The sequence below is a fragment of the Phacochoerus africanus genome, chromosome 16 (genome assembly GCF_016906955.1).
Source record: "Phacochoerus africanus isolate WHEZ1 chromosome 16, ROS_Pafr_v1, whole genome shotgun sequence".
NCBI lineage: Eukaryota > Metazoa > Chordata > Mammalia > Artiodactyla > Suidae > Phacochoerus > Phacochoerus africanus.
In genome coordinates this window covers 48,664,068-48,682,136 of record NC_062559.1, presented here as the reverse complement: position 1 = coordinate 48,682,136, position 18,069 = coordinate 48,664,068, and the positions used below count along the sequence as shown (strand labels likewise).

General features: G+C 59.1%; 1 protein-coding gene across 2 annotated transcripts; it reads left to right on the top strand.

The window, feature by feature from the left end:
- The first annotated feature begins 5,232 nt into the window (after positions 1–5,232).
- DBNL (drebrin like) lies at positions 5,233–17,678 on the top strand. Of its 2 annotated transcripts, none has more exons than XM_047763246.1 (13): positions 5,233–5,388; positions 9,376–9,431; positions 11,248–11,360; positions 11,886–11,960; positions 12,803–12,949; positions 13,719–13,796; positions 14,108–14,253; positions 14,372–14,417; positions 14,809–14,902; positions 15,508–15,603; positions 15,702–15,820; positions 16,006–16,102; positions 16,560–17,678. In XM_047763246.1, the coding sequence occupies exons 1-13, from the start codon at positions 5,306–5,308 to the stop codon at positions 16,697–16,699; spliced, it is 1,290 nt and encodes a 429-aa protein (XP_047619202.1). In that variant the 5' UTR covers positions 5,233–5,305; the 3' UTR covers positions 16,700–17,678. The 2 variants fall into 2 exon arrangements, with proteins under 2 accessions (XP_047619202.1, XP_047619201.1); XM_047763245.1 differs by having other exon boundaries at positions 14,369–14,417.
- Positions 17,679–18,069: the final 391 nt, after the last annotated feature.

The following is an 18,069-nucleotide window of genomic DNA, read 5'->3' as shown; positions in this document are numbered from 1 at the left end:
CCCAGTCCCAACCTGTCTGACCAGCATCCCCAAAGGCGGCATGCTGGTACCCCGTCGGCAGGCATAACCGCCGCTCACCTGCCGGCCGTCAGTGAGCTGAGGAAGGGCCTGGTGGTCTCATGGCCAGACTGCTGGGCTGGTCAAGCCCGCCGCTTGGGTTTCCCCCTGTTGAAAGATTTTATTAAAAACGCAACCAAAAAACCACAGACAATCTGTAAACCCCTTATCAGACTAACTAGTGGCTTCTTAATTTTCCTAAAAATCGTCTCCTTCTTTCCCCACCTGCTCCCCACTCTCCCAGACTCCCCGTCCTCACCTTTCAGACGGGCCCACTTGATCGACCCAGCTCCCTGCAGCAGAGCTTCCCTCTGGATGAGAGGGCTTGGCTGGGCACCACTTGGGGAGGAAATGACAGAACTGCCCCCTCGGAGCCCGCCTCTCACCCCTGCTGCCCCCCCGCCTCTCCTCCCCCCACAACAGCTTAAGGGGCTGGTCACCGGGAAATGCTGGCACTGCTGGCCAAGCATTGGAATTACTTTCTAATGACTTGGGTGGCTTTATCCAAGCATCGATCGAGCGCTTGCTGAGGGCAAGGTGTGAAGGGCAGGAGGGAGGAAGAACGTTATAAAAAGGAAGCAGGATGTGGCTGCCTCCTGGGAGCCCACGGGGAGCCCATGGGGAAGGAAGGCCTCAGGAGGAGGCAGGACCTGGGAGGGCCTGACAGATGGACTGGGAGGAGGGTCCTGCAGACACGGGAGCCCTTCAGTAAATGCAGGCTTCCAGAACAAGCACAGCACATTCTGGGAGCTGACTCAACACCTGGGGACAGTCCCATGCATGGCCCTTCCCAAACTGGGGCCCTGTGACCGTCTGGGAGCCACAGGGGGCAAATCACAGGGATCACCTTTCCAGAGCTTTTTTTGTTTCTTTGTTTGCTTGCTTTTTAGGGCTGTACCTGCGGCATACAGAGGTTCCCAGGCTAGGGGTCTAATCGGAGCTGCAGCTGCCGGCCTCCACCAGAGTCACAGCAACAAGGGATCTGAGCCACGTCTGCGACCTACACCCCAGCTCACGGCAACACCGGGTCCTTAACCCACTGAGCAAGGCCAGGGATCGAACCCAAAAGCAACCCCATGGTTCCTCGTTGGATGTGTCTCCACAGCACCACGATGGGAACTCCGGTACACGTATCTTTTTGGATTGAAGTTTTGTTTGGGTGTATGAGCAACTCTGAAGGCGGAAGAGTGGCAGCGTGAATACGAATGTTCACACTAAGTGGCTGACAAGATGAGCCACGTGTAAGATTACTTCACACCCTGGGCCCCAGGGAAACAAGCACCGTCACTGGACCAGGACACTTTTAGGGGTAAGGACACGGGACACAGAGGGCTGCCTCTGTCCCTCTATCCGCAGGAAGAAAGGAAAGAAGTGCCATCAGGCCTGGGCTTAGCCTTGCCTCAGAGTTTGTTCTCAGGTGCAGTCACGGCCTGGCCGGGGCCCAGGAAGGCCAGCAGTGCTCAGGGGGCAAAGTGATCCGCCAGCTCCAGGAAGAAGGATGCAGATGGAGGCATGGGCTGTAAAGTTAGGGTGGGAGAGGCGAGGGATGGAAGGCTGGTGACCCTTCTGAGGAAAGTTGGCTGTTTCTGCCCCAGGTGTCAAACGCCCAGCAAGGCAGGCTCAGGACACCTTCATCCTGAAACAGGAGGGGCCAGCACAATCCGCTGGCGTCCTTGGGTTTAAAACCTTGGCCAAGTGGTGGTGACACTGTGGAGTCCCCATCACGGTATCTTCTGTTCCCTTTGAGCCTCGGGGAATTTCTGCTGACTCCTTGCTGTGGGTCCACCCACCTGCAGCAGGGAGCTTGGCTGATACGCTTCATCTCTAGGTCTTTGAGGTGCAGGCCTGAGCCAAGACCCGAGACACTCAGGCTCCCCAGAGCCGCGTGAGCAACACATGTGTCCTCTCTGGGCACTTTGTAAAGTGAGGGTGGCAGGAAAGAGCGCTGCATCTCCCGAAAGAGGGGGCTTGGCCCTGCCTGTGGGCCACCTCACATGGACTTGTGGCTGCCCCTTGGAGCCAGGCCTTAATGATGGGCAGACCCCATGGGCCACACCTCACCTGAAGGCCTGAGTCCCAGCCCTGCTCCTGACAGCTCACTCCCTGTGTAAAATCGCCACCGGGACTCAACTAGGAAGGTTTGGGGGTTTTTTTAATCTCCCAAGATGTGGGAGTTCCCATCGTGGCTCAGTGGTTAACAAATCTGACTAGGAACCATGATGTTGCAGGTTCAATCCTGGCCTCACTCAGTGGTTTAAGGATCCCACATTGCTGTGGCTGTGGTGTAGACTGGCGGCTACAGCTCCGATTAGACCCCTAGCCTGGGAACCTCCATGTGCCGCGGGTGTGGCATAGAAAAGACGAATAATAATAATAATAGTCTCCCAAAATGTGAAATATTTGTTTACTGGATTCCACTTGCCATGCAGCATAAATAATTTTTTTTTCAGGGCAGGAAAAGCAATGATTTGGTTTCTCTTACTCTGTAGAGACACGGCCATGGGCGGCTGGAATAGAGAGATGTAATCCTGGTGGTTTTTAAGAAAATGATTTTTGGGAGTTCCCGTCGTGGCTCAGCAGGATATGCACTTGACTAGTATCCATGAGGATGTGGGTTCATCCCTGGCCTCGCTCAGTGGGTTAAGGATCCAGTGTTGCCATGATCTGCAGTGTAGGCTGCAGATGTGACTCATATCTGGTGTTGCTGTGGCTGTGGTGTAGGCCAGCAGCTGCAGCTCTAATTCAACCCCTAGTCTGGGAACTTCCATGTGCAATGGTGTAGCCCTAAAAAGCAAAAAGAAAAAAAAAATTTCTTATTAATTGACACTTCCGTCAATGAAGCCTTTGAATAAACATCTCTTCTTTCTCACTGATTGCTGTGGTCTGAATGATTCTGTCGCCATAACCCACCCAAATTCCTATGTTGAAATCTTAACCCCTAAGGTAACATTAGGAGGTGGGGTCCTTGTGAGATGATTAGGTCATAACAGCGGCGCTTTCATGAATGACATTGGCGTGCTTATAAAAGATAGACCCCCCTAGAGTTCCCTTGTGGTGCAGCTTGGGTTGCTGCTGTGGCAAATTCAATCCCTGGCCTGGGGGCTTCTACATGCCATGGGTGCATCCAAAAAGAAAAAGATAAAATGAGTTCCCATCGTGGCTCAGCAGGTTAAGAACCTGACACAGTGTCCATGAGGATTCGGGTTTGATCCCTGTTCTTGCTCAGGGTGGGGCTTAAGGATCTGGCATTGCTGTGGCTGTGGCATAGGCCCCAGCTGCAGCTCCAATTCGACCCCTGGCCTGGGAACTTCCATAGGCTGCAGGTAGAGCCATAAAAAAGAAGAAAAAAGAAGACCCTCCCCAACCCCCGAGAGCTTCCTTCCCCCTTCCACCACGTGAGGACACGGGAGAAGAGGAATGTCTGTGAAACATGAAGTGAACTCTCAGCAGACACAAAACCCACCAGTGCCCTGATCTTGGATGTCTACCCTCTAGAACTATGAGACGTTAACTTCCGTTGTTCATAAGCCACGAGGTTTATGGTATTTTGGACTGAAACACTGGGGGACACTGCTGCGCCTGTCAGGCAGCTCTTTTCCGTAATGCTGTTAATTCCTTCTAGACAGTGGGTTCCAGAGGGAGCTTGCCAAAGTGCTCCCTCTACTCTTGGGCCCAGATGCCTTCAGGACACAGTCAACTGCCCTCCGAGTATGGAGGCCACTGACCATTCAGAGTCCTGCTTTGTGCCCTGGGATTTTCATCTAAATCTACCAGGAGAGCATCAAGAAGTAAGGCAGATCTGAGTCTGTCCACATGCAAGAAAAGTACAGAGGCTTGTGTGAATGATGGAGAAATTCGCTAAGGAGAGAAGGGTCCTAGGAGTGACCTGTGGAGACATCTCATATGCTCGAACCAAGGACCAACTAACCAACACGAGAGAGATGGCGGAAAGGAAACAGGAACTCAGGAAAAGCAGGCGTGAGAGGGAGACTGGTACCAAGAGGGTCTACACAGTAGACAGAGGGACACTTAAAACATCCCTAGACCATGTCCTTTCTCTTTAAAGCCCACCAAGGATTCCATCCCACCTAGGAATAAAACCCAAAGCCCCAAGGTCCTATAGGATCCAGCCTCCACCCATGCTCCTTCCCGCTCTTTCTCTCTGTGCTCCACCTCAGAGCTCCGGCACATACTGCTCCCTCTTTCTGGAACACTTCTGCCCAGATTTTTCATAGCTGCACCCCCCCCACACACACACACATCCCCCAATCCAGTCTCTGCTCCACTGTTACCTCTGAGACGCCTTCCCTGATCCGTCAGGCAGAAAAAGGCTCCCACACATTAGAGCAGGAAGTGGAATCCTAGTGCCCCCAGCTTCCCACACCAGGGACCCCCTCCTCTCAGTCTTCTCTCAGTGGAATCTGGGTCTCCCCACTTTTCCCTTATCCATAGGGATGAACCTGGTCACCACACAGAGCACCCCCATCCCTCGTCCCCGTGTTTTGAGCACTAACTACCTGGACTCCTTGCCTGGCACCTGCAATAAATACTGCACGTCCCTTCACCATAACCTCATGTCAGTAGATTCACTTTACTGCACTGGGGCCAGTGGACCCCAGTTTGGTTTGGTAACAGGACCAGCACGGGCCAGGTTCTCATCTTTCCTCTGCTGCCCCATCCTCAACCAAGCTAGAGAGGAAGACGCAGGTGAGATCAAAGAGTCCCAACAGCACTTTGAGTCTGTTTTGTGGTCGTGGGACCCGCATTTGGTTCATTCATTTTTATTCTTCTATTCATCAATTCACGTATGCTTCATTGATAGATAAGACTTCTATTGAGGGGCCACACAAGCTCGGGGCATCCCGAGCCTGCCGCGAACCCAAGATTCTCAAATAAGTGCTTTAACTGCGACAAGAATTAGAAGCGAAAATGCACCGTGAGAATAGCTCATAGAAGATGGGTGGGGTCCCTCAGCCGGAGCCACAAAGCGGGCCCAGCTCAGAGGGACAGCTCGGGGACGCGCAGAAAGCCGCGCCCTCTCTCCTTCCTTTCCTGCGGGGGCGGGTGCAGGCCGCGGCCCCTTTGCCTGCCCCCTACCCGTCCAGCCAGTCCGCTCACCCACATAGCTTCCGCTTCCGGCCGTAGGGGGCGGGGCTTCCGGCCGTCGGGCGGGGCTTCTGGCCGCCGTGGGCGGGCCGGGACCGGAAGCAGCGGCGGCCGTGGAGGTGCGGGGACCGCGGGGTCGGCCATGGCTGTGAACCTGAGCCGGAATGGGCCGGCGCTGCAGGACGCCTACATGCGAGTGGTCGACGAGAAGTCCCCGACCGACTGGTGGGTTGCGAGACGGCCAGAGGCGGGTTCGGGGCGGGCCAGGAGCGGGCCGGGGGCAGGGGAGCCAGGGGGCGCGGAGTCTAGTCCGCACCGTACCTGCGCCGCATCCGGGGAGCTGCGGACCCCAGCCTCGTCACCCCTTGCCCCACCGTGCGTGGGCAGGTTAAACCCGGTGTGGGAACCCCGTGAGTCCCCAGCCCGTACCCGCTGCTAGCCACCAGTCTCGGTTCCGCGGGCCTCGTTGAATTCTGTGCCTGGCTGTTCTCGATGGCCTCGCCAGGTTCTTCTCTCGTGCCCGGGGACTTCCCTGGACAAAGGGGCCCTTCACAGCCCTCCCTGAGAAAGCGGAAGCCACGCCCGGCTTCTTCCAAACGCTGTGTTCGGGGATGGGCCCCTCAGAGTGGTCTGGAAGCCCGACTAGGAATGGGCGCCTTGCTCTGGAGGGTCAAACAGGGAGGTCGAGGGAACTAGGTGCTATGTTATTTGTGAACGTGTATTTCAGAACCTCCCTTTCTCCAAAAATATTGCGATGCTTGAGCCATAGGGGGTGAATGAAAGGACACTGCTGGCTGTAAAGGTCCCGTCTTCCCTCCACCTCCTAATGACAACCTTTGCTAGGCTGGCAGTGTTAGGGACTTTGTAGAACTGGAAGCCTGGACCTGAAGTCCCTGGGACAGCCCTGGGCAGCCCACACATAGGGTAAGCTCTTTGTCCTGCAAGTAGGGTCCTTCTATGTTTGAGGATTCTGTTATTTCCCCATCTGCTTCTTGTTTTCGCTGGCCACCTTTGAGCACTAGGAAATATGCTGAGTATGATGGACTCAGATGACCAGCTCTGGGGAGCCTTTTCCCCATTGCCTGGGGAAGGGCTTTCTGGGCGTGGCTGTGCTGCCATGACTCTCTCCATTTGTCAAGTGCTGCTGCTTTCTTGGCTTCCCCTGGTGCCCAGCATAGGGTGGCTTTCGGACAGTGTACTTCTGTGACACTAAGAACGTTGTAGCCTTGCCGTTCTTAACCCCTAGGCCTTGGGAAAGAACTTCAGAACACCAGCTGTCTGGGTCAGCAGACTCTCTGGGGCCACATCAGTGTGGGCAGGTCCCATTCACGAGCTGAAGAAATAGACCGTGGCACTTCCCCGTGTAAACTCTGCAGCGGCTTCCTCTTGCATCATAAATAAAGCCCCATGGCTGACAGGCCCTGCATGGCCTGGCTCCCCAACCCCCTCCTATTTATCACACTCTGGTCACACCAGTTTACCACCACTCTCGCCTCCTTTCTCCTCCTTAAACCCGCAAACTCATGTCTGCTCAGAGCCCTTGGACTTGCTGTGCCCTCTGCCTGGCGCTCCCATCCACATCACCCCGGGGGCTCCCCAGACTTCACTTCTCAGCTCTCATGTTACCTTCTTCTCAGAGAGGCCTTTTCGTGTTGTTTTGTTTCCTCACGTACACAGCACATAGAAGTTCCCAGGCCAGGGGTCGAACCTGTGCCACAGCAGCGACCTGCTTCAATGACAGCGCTGGACCCTTAACCTGCTCTGCCACAAGAAAACCTTGCAAAGAGGCCTTTCTCGATTCCTGGTTCCCTGGCTACAGTCAGATTTTCCCATCTCCCTGTTTGACTCCTCCAGGCAGATGCCAGACAGCCTCACTGATTTTCCTGTCACCTTTCTTCCCATCAGAAATGGTGGGGTGGGCCCCTTTTCTGTCTCCGGAGCAGGGCTGTTATGTATAGTAGATGCTCAGATGGAATGAGGGGGTACAGGGAGAGTGGTAGAGGGTATCAGAGCTAGAAGAGGTGCCCCCAGCATGGAAGGTCATTGTCATGTGCAGGCGGGGGCCTTGGGCCAGGCTGTGAAGCCAGGGGGAATGGGAGCAGCCACAGCAGCCCTTCTCCACACTGGGTCTCTCTCCCGGTTCCCCAGGTGGTTCTTCCCCTGGCCTGTGGCATGTTTGCTCACTTCCTGCACCCACTTCACTACCTGACAGTATCTTAGCGTTGATGTCTGTGTTTCTTTTTTCTCCCTTTAGAAAGTATATTCCATGGACAGGGCCTCTTAGGGATTATCCACAGCTGCATTTTCCCATCACCGGCAGGAAGCAGGTTCTTAGTGTGCATTTTTGGAAAGTGACTGAAATATAAGGAGCTCAGCAGCCCATGCTCCTTGTGCCGTATGCCTTCACAAGCCAGCATATTTTTTTTTTCCATGTTGGTTTGAAAGAAGAGCAGAATTTGGTGGACTGTGGGCTGAGCCTCTGACCTGGGAATAATCAAGAAGGTGGCTTAGGCTGGAGCTCAGTGGAGGGGAACGAAGTCAGAGGCGTGGTGGGCAGCATGGAGCTTGGCTTGTTAGCTGCTGGAGCCCTTGTTGGAAGAGCTGAGCTGAGCAGCTGTCTCTGTTCCTGCCGCCTGTCCATTGTCCTCGTCTTCTGCAGTCAAGGTCTTGTGCCTTCAAGAGGAGTGGGATTCTTTCTTCCAGGAGGAAGGCTGGCCAGGACTCCAGCCCGCCAGAGTCTGGACATCTACCACCTCCCAAGTCATCTCATTTCCTGTTTTCTTTCTTTTCTTTTTTTTTCATGGCCACATCTGCAGGGTGTGGAAGTTCTGGGCCAGGGGTGGAATCTGAGACATGGCTGCAACCTACACCACAGCTGCGGCATCGCCAAAACCTTTAAACTACTGTGCCGAGCTAGGGGTTACACCCAGGCCTCTTCAGTGACCTGCACTGCTGCATTTGGGTTCCTAACCCCCTGCATCACAGTGGGAGCCTCCTGTTTTCCCGAGTGTTTCCCCCTCGTTCGCTCTCCTCTCCTGGGAAGCAGTGGTTCTTTCCTGGCAGCCTGTCCTTCCTCCTGGCCAGATCTCTGAGCTTGGGTATAATTTCTCCTGACTTTCTCAGCCTTGGGCAGCTCTGCCCCGTGGCTGGCGAGGCCCTGGGGAAGCTGAGTGGAAGCTGATTTGGGTCCTGTCAGATGGTTGATCCTGGGGCTTTTTTCGCCAGGCGGGGCCTCAGTGGGCCTGTGCTCCGGGGCATGGGGAAAGGGCCGCCAGCCTGGGCTTTGCCTTTGACTTGCTGTCTGATGGGTCAGCACCCTCACTGTGTGGTCTGCCAGCACGCCCTGGAGCCGAGCCGCTGCAGAGTGGATGCTGATGGATGTTTTGGACTGCAGGAAAGCCACCTCTTCCAGAATGTTCTCTTTGAGTAACCTTTGTTCTGGTCAAGAGACCTTCCTTGATTTAATAAATCTTGCCAAGTTTAATCAAATGTACCATACTTCTCAACACCTCTGGGCCACAAGTGTGTAAGCCGACATCTCTGCTGGAGTTCTTAGGACTAATGAGTCTTGCAGGAGAAGGAGGCTGTCAAGGCTCTGCTAGCTATAGAACCGGCCCAGCCAAGGTGCCTGTCCTGTGAGGGTGTGCCTTCATGTTGGGGCATGGCCCCCGGGCTTTCTGATGCCGTGCACACCCTGTAACAGGCTGTGTTTGCTGGGAGAGGCTGGTGCCTAGAGAGCCCTGCTCCCCCCACCCCAGGCTTCCCGGAAGACAGCAGACCTGCTCTGGGCACTGGGCTCTGCAGGTGCACGCATTCCTCCCTGCTGCTGCTCCCCAGGGCGCTTGGGTTTCAGGAACATCAGGTGTCTCTTGTCTGTTCAGACTCACATACCTGGTAGCCCAGTGAGTGGTTCACACATGAGTGTGTAGACATGAAGCTCTGCGGCTTCGTGTTCTTCACAGTAGACGTATGCTCCCCGGCTCCAGAGGTTTGTCCCTCACGAGCCGCTCTGGTGAGTCAGGGCAGCTGCTGCTGAAGAATCCCAGCGGCCTGTGGAGATCCTGCCTCGTGGTTCAGGGTGGGGCCCGGGTCTGCCTGCAGTGCTGCCTCAGGCCGAGCCCTCTGGGGTCCAGCGCAAAGCCTTGGTGGGGGCGGCAAGGGTGGGTGGTGACCGGTGCGCTGGCTGGAGGGCCCGTCTGTGTTCTCTTTCAGGGCCCTCTTTACCTACGAAGGCAACAGCAATGACATTCGTGTGGCCGGCACCGGTGGTGAGTATGACCTAGCGAGCAAGCAGAGGGGCTCTCGTGGGACGTCAGCAGCCAGGACACGGGGAGGGAGGCTGAGGTGTGTGGAGGGGGGCGAGTTGTCACGTGGGGGCTCCACCCCATGGCATGTCAGCCATCACAGCGGGAGGAAGGACACTCGGTGCATGGGTGTCCCCCTGCCTGTGTCATGACCACCGCGACACCTCGCCTGGCTAAGGTGAGCTGTGTCAGTGGTGAGGCGTTCCTGGTGCCCTGATCGGGCGGCTACAGCCGGCAGGACAGAGGCCTCCACCGCGTCGTGTGGGGCCCCTCGGGGCTCCTCCTGGCAGCTTTGGGTTTCAGACGTTGCTAAGTGAAAGTGCCTCCTCCTTGGCTCTCTCCACCTGGCAGTGCCAGGCAGCAGTGCCCTCTATCTGTGCTGTGGTTGGGCAGCGCTGCAAAGGGAGATGGACCTGCTCTCTCCGCGTCCCTAGGCTGGGCTGCGGCCGCGAGGTCGGCAGACCATGGAGCTGTGCCGCTGGAGTGGAGCGGTGCTGCCTCCGCATCCTGCCCTCCGTCCTCCTCCCAGGCGCTGAGTGTCCGCATGGCACCCCCGCCCCCAGGAGAGGTGGCATCGGTGCACCTGGTCAGCTGGGATGGGGTGGCCTGAAAGTGCTACTCAAACACGAGGTGACAGGAAAGCCCTCAGGAGGAACAGGCTCTCGCCAGTGCTGGGTGGAGGCTCTCCGTGTAGACCGGGCCCGAGACGGGGGTGTAAACCACAGACCCCCGCCGCCTGGTACCCCTGACTCCTCACGCTCAAGGCCAGCTTTGTGACACGGCTGTGTTACTCGAAACCCTCACCAGCGTGTCCCCTGCTTGCCACGAGTGGTTCTGGTGACTTTGGTAGAAGACTCTCCCTCTTGCGAGCGCCTCTGCGCAGTGGGCCTCACTCTAGGGGGACTGGCACGGACGGTGGTGCCCGGTGCCCTGTGACGCTGTAGGAACTGGGGTTGCAGATTCAGCCGAGTGTCACACCACCGTCCGCAGTGGTGCGCGAGGGGCCTCAGGACGGCCCCGGGTTCCATGGAGCCTTATAGCTAAAATACCTGATCCAGCCTCTCCTTGCATGCTAATCAGAACCTAAAACTGTAGGGACACACAGCCTCGGTGCCAGGGGAGATGGCACGGGGCAGCCCACTCCTGTGTCCCCAGCGCTCTCTCATCCCGAGTCCGAGTGTCGAAGCGCTGAGCCCCTGTAAAGAGGTGAGGCGTTACCATCCGCTTGGGGGCTCCCGGGGTTCCCGGGCGCTGTGGGGTCTCGGCAGTGGGCGCTCGGGGCAGAGCCCCTTCCCTCTGGAGATCGGATGCCTGCTTGGCTTGTAGCGGAAATGACTTTTTTAATTATTATTTTTAATGGCCACACCCACGGCATATGGAAGTTCTGGGCCAGGGATTGAATCCGAGCTGCAGCTGTGGCAACGCGGGATCCTTTAATGTGCCATGAGCCGCGACAGTGTGGGTTCCATCCCACTGTGCCACAGCGGGAACTCCCTGAAATGACATTTGTATTTCTAGACTTGCGCGTGGGTTGACTGGAGTGGTTTTTAGACCAGTGTGGTTAAAAAAATCCCCCGAGGTGCTTTTCACAAAGGCAGATCTTGGGGCCCATCCCGCGCTCAGAAGTCAGCTTAGTGGGGGCAAGGCCCGGGAATCTGGTTCCGACGCAGGCGGGGCTGAGAACCCTGGCTTAGGGGCAGCTCGTGTTTCCTTTCCTGGTGGACTAGGAGCCGGGGCGGGCGGTGCCGGGGCCGCCTCTGACCGCCTGGTGCCTCTGCAGAGGGGGGCCTGGAGGAGATGGCAGAGGAGCTCAACAGCGGGAAGGTCATGTACGCCTTCTGCAGGGTGAAGGACCCCAACTCCGGCCTGCCCAAGTTCGTCCTCATCAACTGGGTATGTGGAACTCAGGGCTTCCGCTGCTCATCCAGACAGGAGCCGGAGGGGCTCCCTTTGCTTCTTTACCGTTGCCTTTGGTGACGGGGGCAGCGGAGGACTCAGAACAGCTCGAATCTGGTGAATGAGCAGAAGAGTGGATTCATTCAGCCCGAAGATTCCCTGGGCCTTGCTAGTGCAGAATCCACTGTCCAGCCCAGAATTACTCCTATAAAATGGACTGCAGTCACAGGACTCTCATGTCCTTGTCCCCTTTAGGGCTGGGAGGGCTCTGGGAGCGTAGGGTGGGGGCTTGGGAATTGACTTCTAAGGCGACCCCCCTGCAGTGGAAGCCGGTGAGTGTCCTGTGCCAAGAACCTCCCTGCCTTGGGAGCGTGGGGCCCACCGTGTCCTCTGCTTTGGGGGTTGCACTCTTTTCCCCTGGGACATGGACACGGCTGAGACCCTGGGGTGCCAGTGGCTTTGCGGGGAGGCCTGGGTCACCCTGCTAGATTGGCAGGTCATGCTGGGTGTGTTGTGTTGCAGACGGGCGAGGGTGTGAATGACGTGCGGAAGGGAGCTTGCGCCAACCACGTCAGCACCATGGCCGGCTTCCTGAAGGTGAGGGCGCCTCCCCCGGGGCCTCGCAGAGTGGGCTGGGCCCCTGGCTCCAGGGCGCGTGTGAGTGGGAGTCCCATCCTGATGCCCCGTTTGGACTCCGCGGCGTGTCCAGAGGCTGCTCTACTCTTGCTCAGGGTGTAGCCAGAGCCACCTCCCAGTTGGCGTCAGGGCAAGAGGGGCCAAGGACCACAAGGAGACCGCGCTGGAAGTGGATCTGGGAGGCCTGGGCCTGGGGTTCCGTTTGTTTTCTGCTTAGGAACTGCTTGCAGTGCCGGCAGGATGGGGAGCTGGGGCCAGTTGCTTACGCTCACACCTCGGAGGCCTGCGCTTCCTTTGAGGCAGTCCTTTTCAAAAGCACTTGTTCACTTGTCAGCTCACATTTTGCATTTCTTTGGCAAGAAGTCTCAGGACTTTGTTTTCTGTTCAGCCAACGCTGGAGATGGAGCTCAGGCTCTCTGTGTAGGAGCTGAAGGAGAGGAAGGGTTCCAAGTTTATTGGGCATTTGGTCACACTGAGGTCATAGGTCTGACCTCTCTTGAAGAAATCAGGAACTTGCTTTTTGTAGAACGTGCTTGTTTGAAGGTGCTTTTTAAGGTTAGTTTTCATTGATCAGCAAAGGGCCTTTAATGCCTGTTGATCTGTAGCACCCCAGAACAGGCCAAGTGCAGGGGGCGGGAATGCGGGGTTTCCCTCCGCGGGCTTGTCTGAGGCTTGGGGAGGGTGCGCCTTGCTTCCCAGCAGGGTCTGCTGGCCTCATGCCTTGTGCAGCTGCTGTGCTGAGCAGCCTGTGCTGTCCTGGGGCTGCAGTGCCTCTTGCTGGCTAAGTACTGCCCCTGCTCCAGGGGGCCCACGTGACCATCAACGCCAGGGCCGAGGAGGACGTGGAGCCCGAGTGCATCATGCAGAAGGTGGCCAGGGCCTCGGGCGCCAACTACGCCTTCCACAAGGAGAGTGGCCGATTCCAGGACACCGGCCCCCAGGCCCCAGTGGTGAGTGCTGCAGGTCCTGTCACTTCCAGACTTCCTGGACTCGCCCTCGGGGCTTTATCCCTTGGGGGACTGGGCCCCCACCTGCCTGGCTTCTGGTCTTGGAGCTGGGTTGTGGTGCAGATGGTGGCCCTGTGCCTGATGGGAGCGGGGCTGCCTCCCAGTGGGCAGGGAACGCGCTCGTGGGCACAAGGAGTGGCCTTGGACCCTGCCTGGCCGTTCAGTCAGCTGGCGGTTCTGGAGCCTCTTCTGCTGGCTCCGTGTGGGCAGAGGTTCTCTGCAGGGAACCTCCATCCACTCCCCAGGCCGAGGCATTAGCATGTCCTCTGCGGCCCTGCGTGGTGGCTGCTTTGGAGAGACCTCAAGGGGTGGACAGGCCAGGCTTGTGGGCAGGTTCCTGCAGCCTGTGGCCCTGTGCTTGATGGGGACTGAGCCTCCCCATGCACAGCCAGGGTCCTCGGAGATTCTGTTGGCACTGCCACGGCGGTCAGCTGTCTGTGGGGCCCCCCCCGTCCCGAGGCCTGCCCAGAACTGCTCCACCTCCAGGGATCTCAGGCATAGAGCCTTACCCGCATAGGGCCTGATGCAGCAGAGACCCCTCCCATGTCGTCTGGGGTTCCCCGCTTGGCCATTTCCAGGGCCTTTCAGGCCATCTTGGCATCAGCCTCCTAAAGAGTTGCTGGGCCCGGTGCTGCTCCCTCTGCCAGGTGCCGCCCTAAGAGTTCTTACCTGCCCTCTGTCAGCGGCCCCGCAGTGAATTCTGTCCCCTCAGGGCTCCGTGTACCAGAAGACCAATGCTGTGTCTGAGATCAAGAGGGTTGGCAAGGACAGCTTCTGGGCCAAAGCAGAGGTGAGTACCGCCCAGGGCATGTGGGGGGAGCTGCCTTGGAGGAGCGTCTGCAGTGGGCGCGCCAGATGTGAAACGCTTGACTGGCTGCGCCTCCGCCTTTCTTCGAGTGAGCTCGCGGGGCAGATGGCCTTGTTAGCCCCGTGTATAGGCGGCCAACTAGGGCTGCAGACCCTAGGTGACCGGCCGGTGTCGCTGTAGAGTGCAGGCTTGGCCACGCAGGCCCGCTGGGGCAGGACGAGGGCAAGCGGGCAGGTCCCCGTGGCCGGCAGTGCAAAGGCTGAGTGGGGCGGGCGGCGCGGCTCTCCCTGCAGAAGGAGGAGGAGAACCGCAGGCTGGAGGAGAAGCGGCGGGCGGAGGAGGAGCGGCGGCGGCTGGAGCAGGAGCGCCGGGAGCGGGAGCTGCGCGAGGCTGCCCTCCGGGAGCAGCGCTACCAGGAGCAGGGCGAGGCTGCCCAGAGGTGAGGTTGGGGGCTGCCCCCGGGGCCTTCTCTCCTTCTCCCCCAGAGTGGGCCCTGGAGGCAGGCGAGGGCCAGGTGGAGGCCATGCTGCAGCTCTTCCCTCTGCCCCTCCCAGCAGGAAGTTTGAGCAGCATGAAGTGGCTTCGAGAAACCGCCAGGAGCAGGTGAGAGCAGGCTGCTCCCACTCGAGGGGCCAGTCACAGTGTGTGGGGCCCGGATCTGCTGAGGCTGGTCCGGGCAGGTGCGCAGGCAGCCCACTCTGAGCCCTGGTAGCCGTGTGGGTCCCACGTGCAGCCCAGCCCAGCCCAGCCGACCTGAGTGAGGGGTTCCCCCCTGTGAGGGTGTCAGAGCCAGCGGGGGCGGCTTGGAACCTGGGACACATGGGGGTGTCGGAGCCAGCTGTGGACACGAGAGCTAAGGACAGAAGCTCAGCACAGCCGGGACCTCCACCTGGTCCCAGAAGAGGCCTCTGAGCCCCCGCACAGCCACAGGGAGCCAGGCAGGCCGCCGGGCCCCTGGGGCTTCACTCACTGCCAGGACCATGCGCTTCCCCAGGAGCCTGCCTGTCAGCTGCCAGCACACCCACGGGAGATTTTCAAGCAGAAGGAGAGGGCCATGTCCACCACCTCTATCCCCAGCCCCCAGCCAGGTGAGCCCTCCCTCTGGGCCCAGCCATGAGGCAAGGGAGGGCCGAAGCGGAGCCTGGGGTCCCAGGGCAAGGCCCCCTGCATTAGTGACGGGTGTATCAGAAGGTGACAGGCGTGAGTGAGTAAGGAGAGCCTGTGCTCGTGAGGGTAGCATCCGGGAGGGAGCCTGGGACCCAGGCGTCCCGCTTTTGACTTCTTCCTGCAGAGACCAAGTGGGAAAGGAAGGGCCGTGTGTGGCCGCAGTGTGGGACACCCTCCAGCCCTGGCCCTGTAGCCCCTGGTCCACCTCACATGTTGGGCTGTTAAGTTGGGTCCGAGGGCCCGCATCAGTCACGTCTCTGGCCCCCAGAGAAGATCAGATTGTGCTCTGGTCAGCTCTCCAGCACAGTGCAAGGCCCCCATGGAGCTGCAGGTGATGTGTGCACACTGGGTGGTAGTCATGCACCTGCTGCGGCTCCCCATTCACTCCCTGGGTGACAGCCGGTGGCCCAGGGCAGGTGCACCCTCCGGGCAGTACAGGGCACAGCGAAGCCAGAGGCTGCTTGGCCCGTCCCTGCTGCGGCGGTGTGATGCTGTGATGTCCTGTGTGTTTACCACTGGTTTGCAGGCAAGCTGAGGAGCCCCTTCCTGCAGAAGCAGCTCACCCAGCCCGAGACCTCCCTCAGCAGAGAGTCAGCCCCTGCCGCCTCAAGGCCCGCGGCAGGCAAGACTCCCGGCTTCCCCAGGGGGAGGGAGGTGGGGAGGGGGTTGGATGCCCTCTCCCCTCCCCAGGGTCAGCGTGGGCTGTGTCTTCCCGAGCAGATCTCCACGAGGAGCCGGTGCCCAGCGCCCCTCCGTGTCCTGTGCAGGTGGAGGAGGAGGAGGAGGCTGTGTACGAGGAGCCCCCAGAGCAGGAGACCCTCTACGAGGAGCCTCCAATGGTGGGTTCCCTGTGGCGGGGCCAGGCTGTGAAGAGGCCCCAGGAGCAGAACTGCTCTCCTTGGCAGCTCGACGATGTGCCATGCCCCCCATCCCCCAAGTCTGTCTTGAGCCCTGGCCTTGGGCAGGGTCGACTCTGGGGTCACCAGGACCCCAGACCTCTCCTTTCTTTCCCATCCATGGGCAGGTGCAGCTGCAAGAGGCCAGTTCGGCACACGTTGACCACTACCCGGGGCTGAGTGGCAAAGGGCTCTGTGCCCGGGCCCTGTACGACTACCAGGCAGGTAACGTGCTATAGCCCAGCCGCCTTGAACCGTGGGGCCCAAGATCAGGAGGCAGGATTTGGGGCTCCCTTGGGGGGACGGCCCCAGGGGGTGTTGAAGTGAGGACGGGAGGGCGGGTGGGTGCCCAGGCCTCCCCATGTGCTCTGGGCGCCTACTTCCTCTCCACTGGGGTGGATCCCAGTTGCCTGCCTTGTTCTGGAGCCAGGAAGTGACCACAGAGCTGGGCCAGGCCTGGATGCCAGTGTCCCTGCTGACCCAGGCGGGGGCCTCGGGGACAGGCGGCCCTGCAGCAGTGCTGTCTGGACTCCAGCCTTTCGCTGGAACCCCGGACCCGAGGCAGACCCTGTAGCAAGGGTGTCCTGGGCGAAGGGCCACAGGAGTGGCATCAGGACAGGCTGGGGGCAGCCCCCAGGGTCCCAGAGTCCCCAGCAGGGCCTCTGGGCTCACCTCCTTGCAGCCGACGAGACCGAGATCTCCTTTGACCCTGAGAACCTCATCACGGGCATTGAAGTGATTGACGAAGGCTGGTGGCGCGGCTACGGGCCCGACGGCCACTTTGGCATGTTTCCTGCCAACTACGTGGAGCTCATTGAGTAAAGACCCCAGTTGCTGGCGAAGCGAAGGGCTGTCCGTCTCCACCCAGACGGGGTCTCCTGGTTGCTGGAAGAGGTGGCGCAAGGAGTGTGTGCGGTGCTTTTCCAGGAAGGGGACCCCTGATGCGGACGAGCCCTCGGGCTGCCTTTGGCTTGGGTGGCTCCGCCTCTGTTACCCCACATGCAGCAATAACCTGGTGATCTCCACGTGTGCTTCCACCAGCTCCCCAGTCCTCCCAGACAGCCTGGCCCTTGACCCCCCTCAGCAGGGCACACTGAGCCAAGTCCTCCCCAGGGCCAGACCCCCAGGGACCTCTGCCCAAGAAGTACGGCACTGCTGTGCTGCGGGCTCTGAGCGGGGGCATCCGGAGGCCGCCTCCTGCATTTGCCTTCTCCTCCTTTCTCTCTTGGCTCTAAGGGTTGGTGGCGGTAGCTGTTAATGACCCTTGGGAACAGTGAACTGAAGAGTTTATGACCAAAGTTGGGGCAGGGATCCACGACAGTTTGGGCAGCAGGTGTTTGCTTTCTGAACTCTATCCTGTGCTCCCCATTTCTCTGCCCCTCTGCCCGGGCGGTGGGCGGTGGGCAGTGGCGATGGGAACGACCAGGCCCCCATCTGTGTGTGCAAAGGAAGAGGTGAAAACATCAACAGACACGACGTGGCCTTCCGTGTGGCTCACTCCTGTCTGCCGGCCCGTGTGCTGCTCAGTCCATCTGGGTCAGGAACAGGTACCATGGTGGCCGGTCCTGCTGTCTGCCTTATTTCCGCCCCAGCCCATCCTTACCTGCTTTTGGAGTCAGAATTGCCCCACGCAGGCTCCAGCTCTGATCCATCCTGTTACAGCCTGAATCCCCCACCACCACCCCGTGGAAACAACCCCCTTTCTGGTGTTGGGGGTAGGGGTGGGTGAGTCACCTGTGCAGGCTGACCCCTGGCCAGTGTTAGCCACCCTGAAGGGGCATAAAGGTTAACGTGACTCAAATGAGCCTCCTGCATTTTAGTTCTGTGGGAGGGGCCGCCCTGATCCTTGCCATGGGGGGGCTTCCCCCCAAGCCAGGCACTTGCACCCCCTGGGCGTCTGGGGAATTGCAGCTGAGCTGCAGGCAGGCTGCTGCATGTCCTGGTTTCTTGGGGCTGGGACTCAGGCACCCCCTTGCCCTTTCCACCCTGGGGCTGCCAGGACAGCAGAGGATGACCGGTCCCAAGGCCACAGCGCTTGCTCGTTTTGAGGAGGGCTGGGTGCCTTGGGCTCTGCCCAGATGACCCCAGGCACTGATTAGGTCAAGGTTACCAGACCAGGTGGCTCTTCAACTTTCCAGGCTTGTCAGGAGCCACCTGATAACCAGAGAGCCTGGTCCCCAAGGTCCCCACCC

What these genes read in the sequence shown, in the direction of transcription:
- DBNL (XM_047763245.1), top strand. Translation starts at nt 5,306, where the DNA reads ATGGCTGTGAACCTGAGCCGGAATGGGCCGGCGCTGCAGGACGCCTAC. An exon ending in CAGGGCGAGGCTGCCCAGAG is followed by an intron (nt 14,254 to 14,368) that starts GTGAGGTTGGGG and finishes TGCCCCTCCCAG; the next exon opens with CAGGAAGTTTGAGCAGCATG. An exon ending in CGCCTCAAGGCCCGCGGCAG is followed by an intron (nt 15,604 to 15,701) that starts GCAAGACTCCCG and finishes CTTCCCGAGCAG; the next exon opens with ATCTCCACGAGGAGCCGGTG.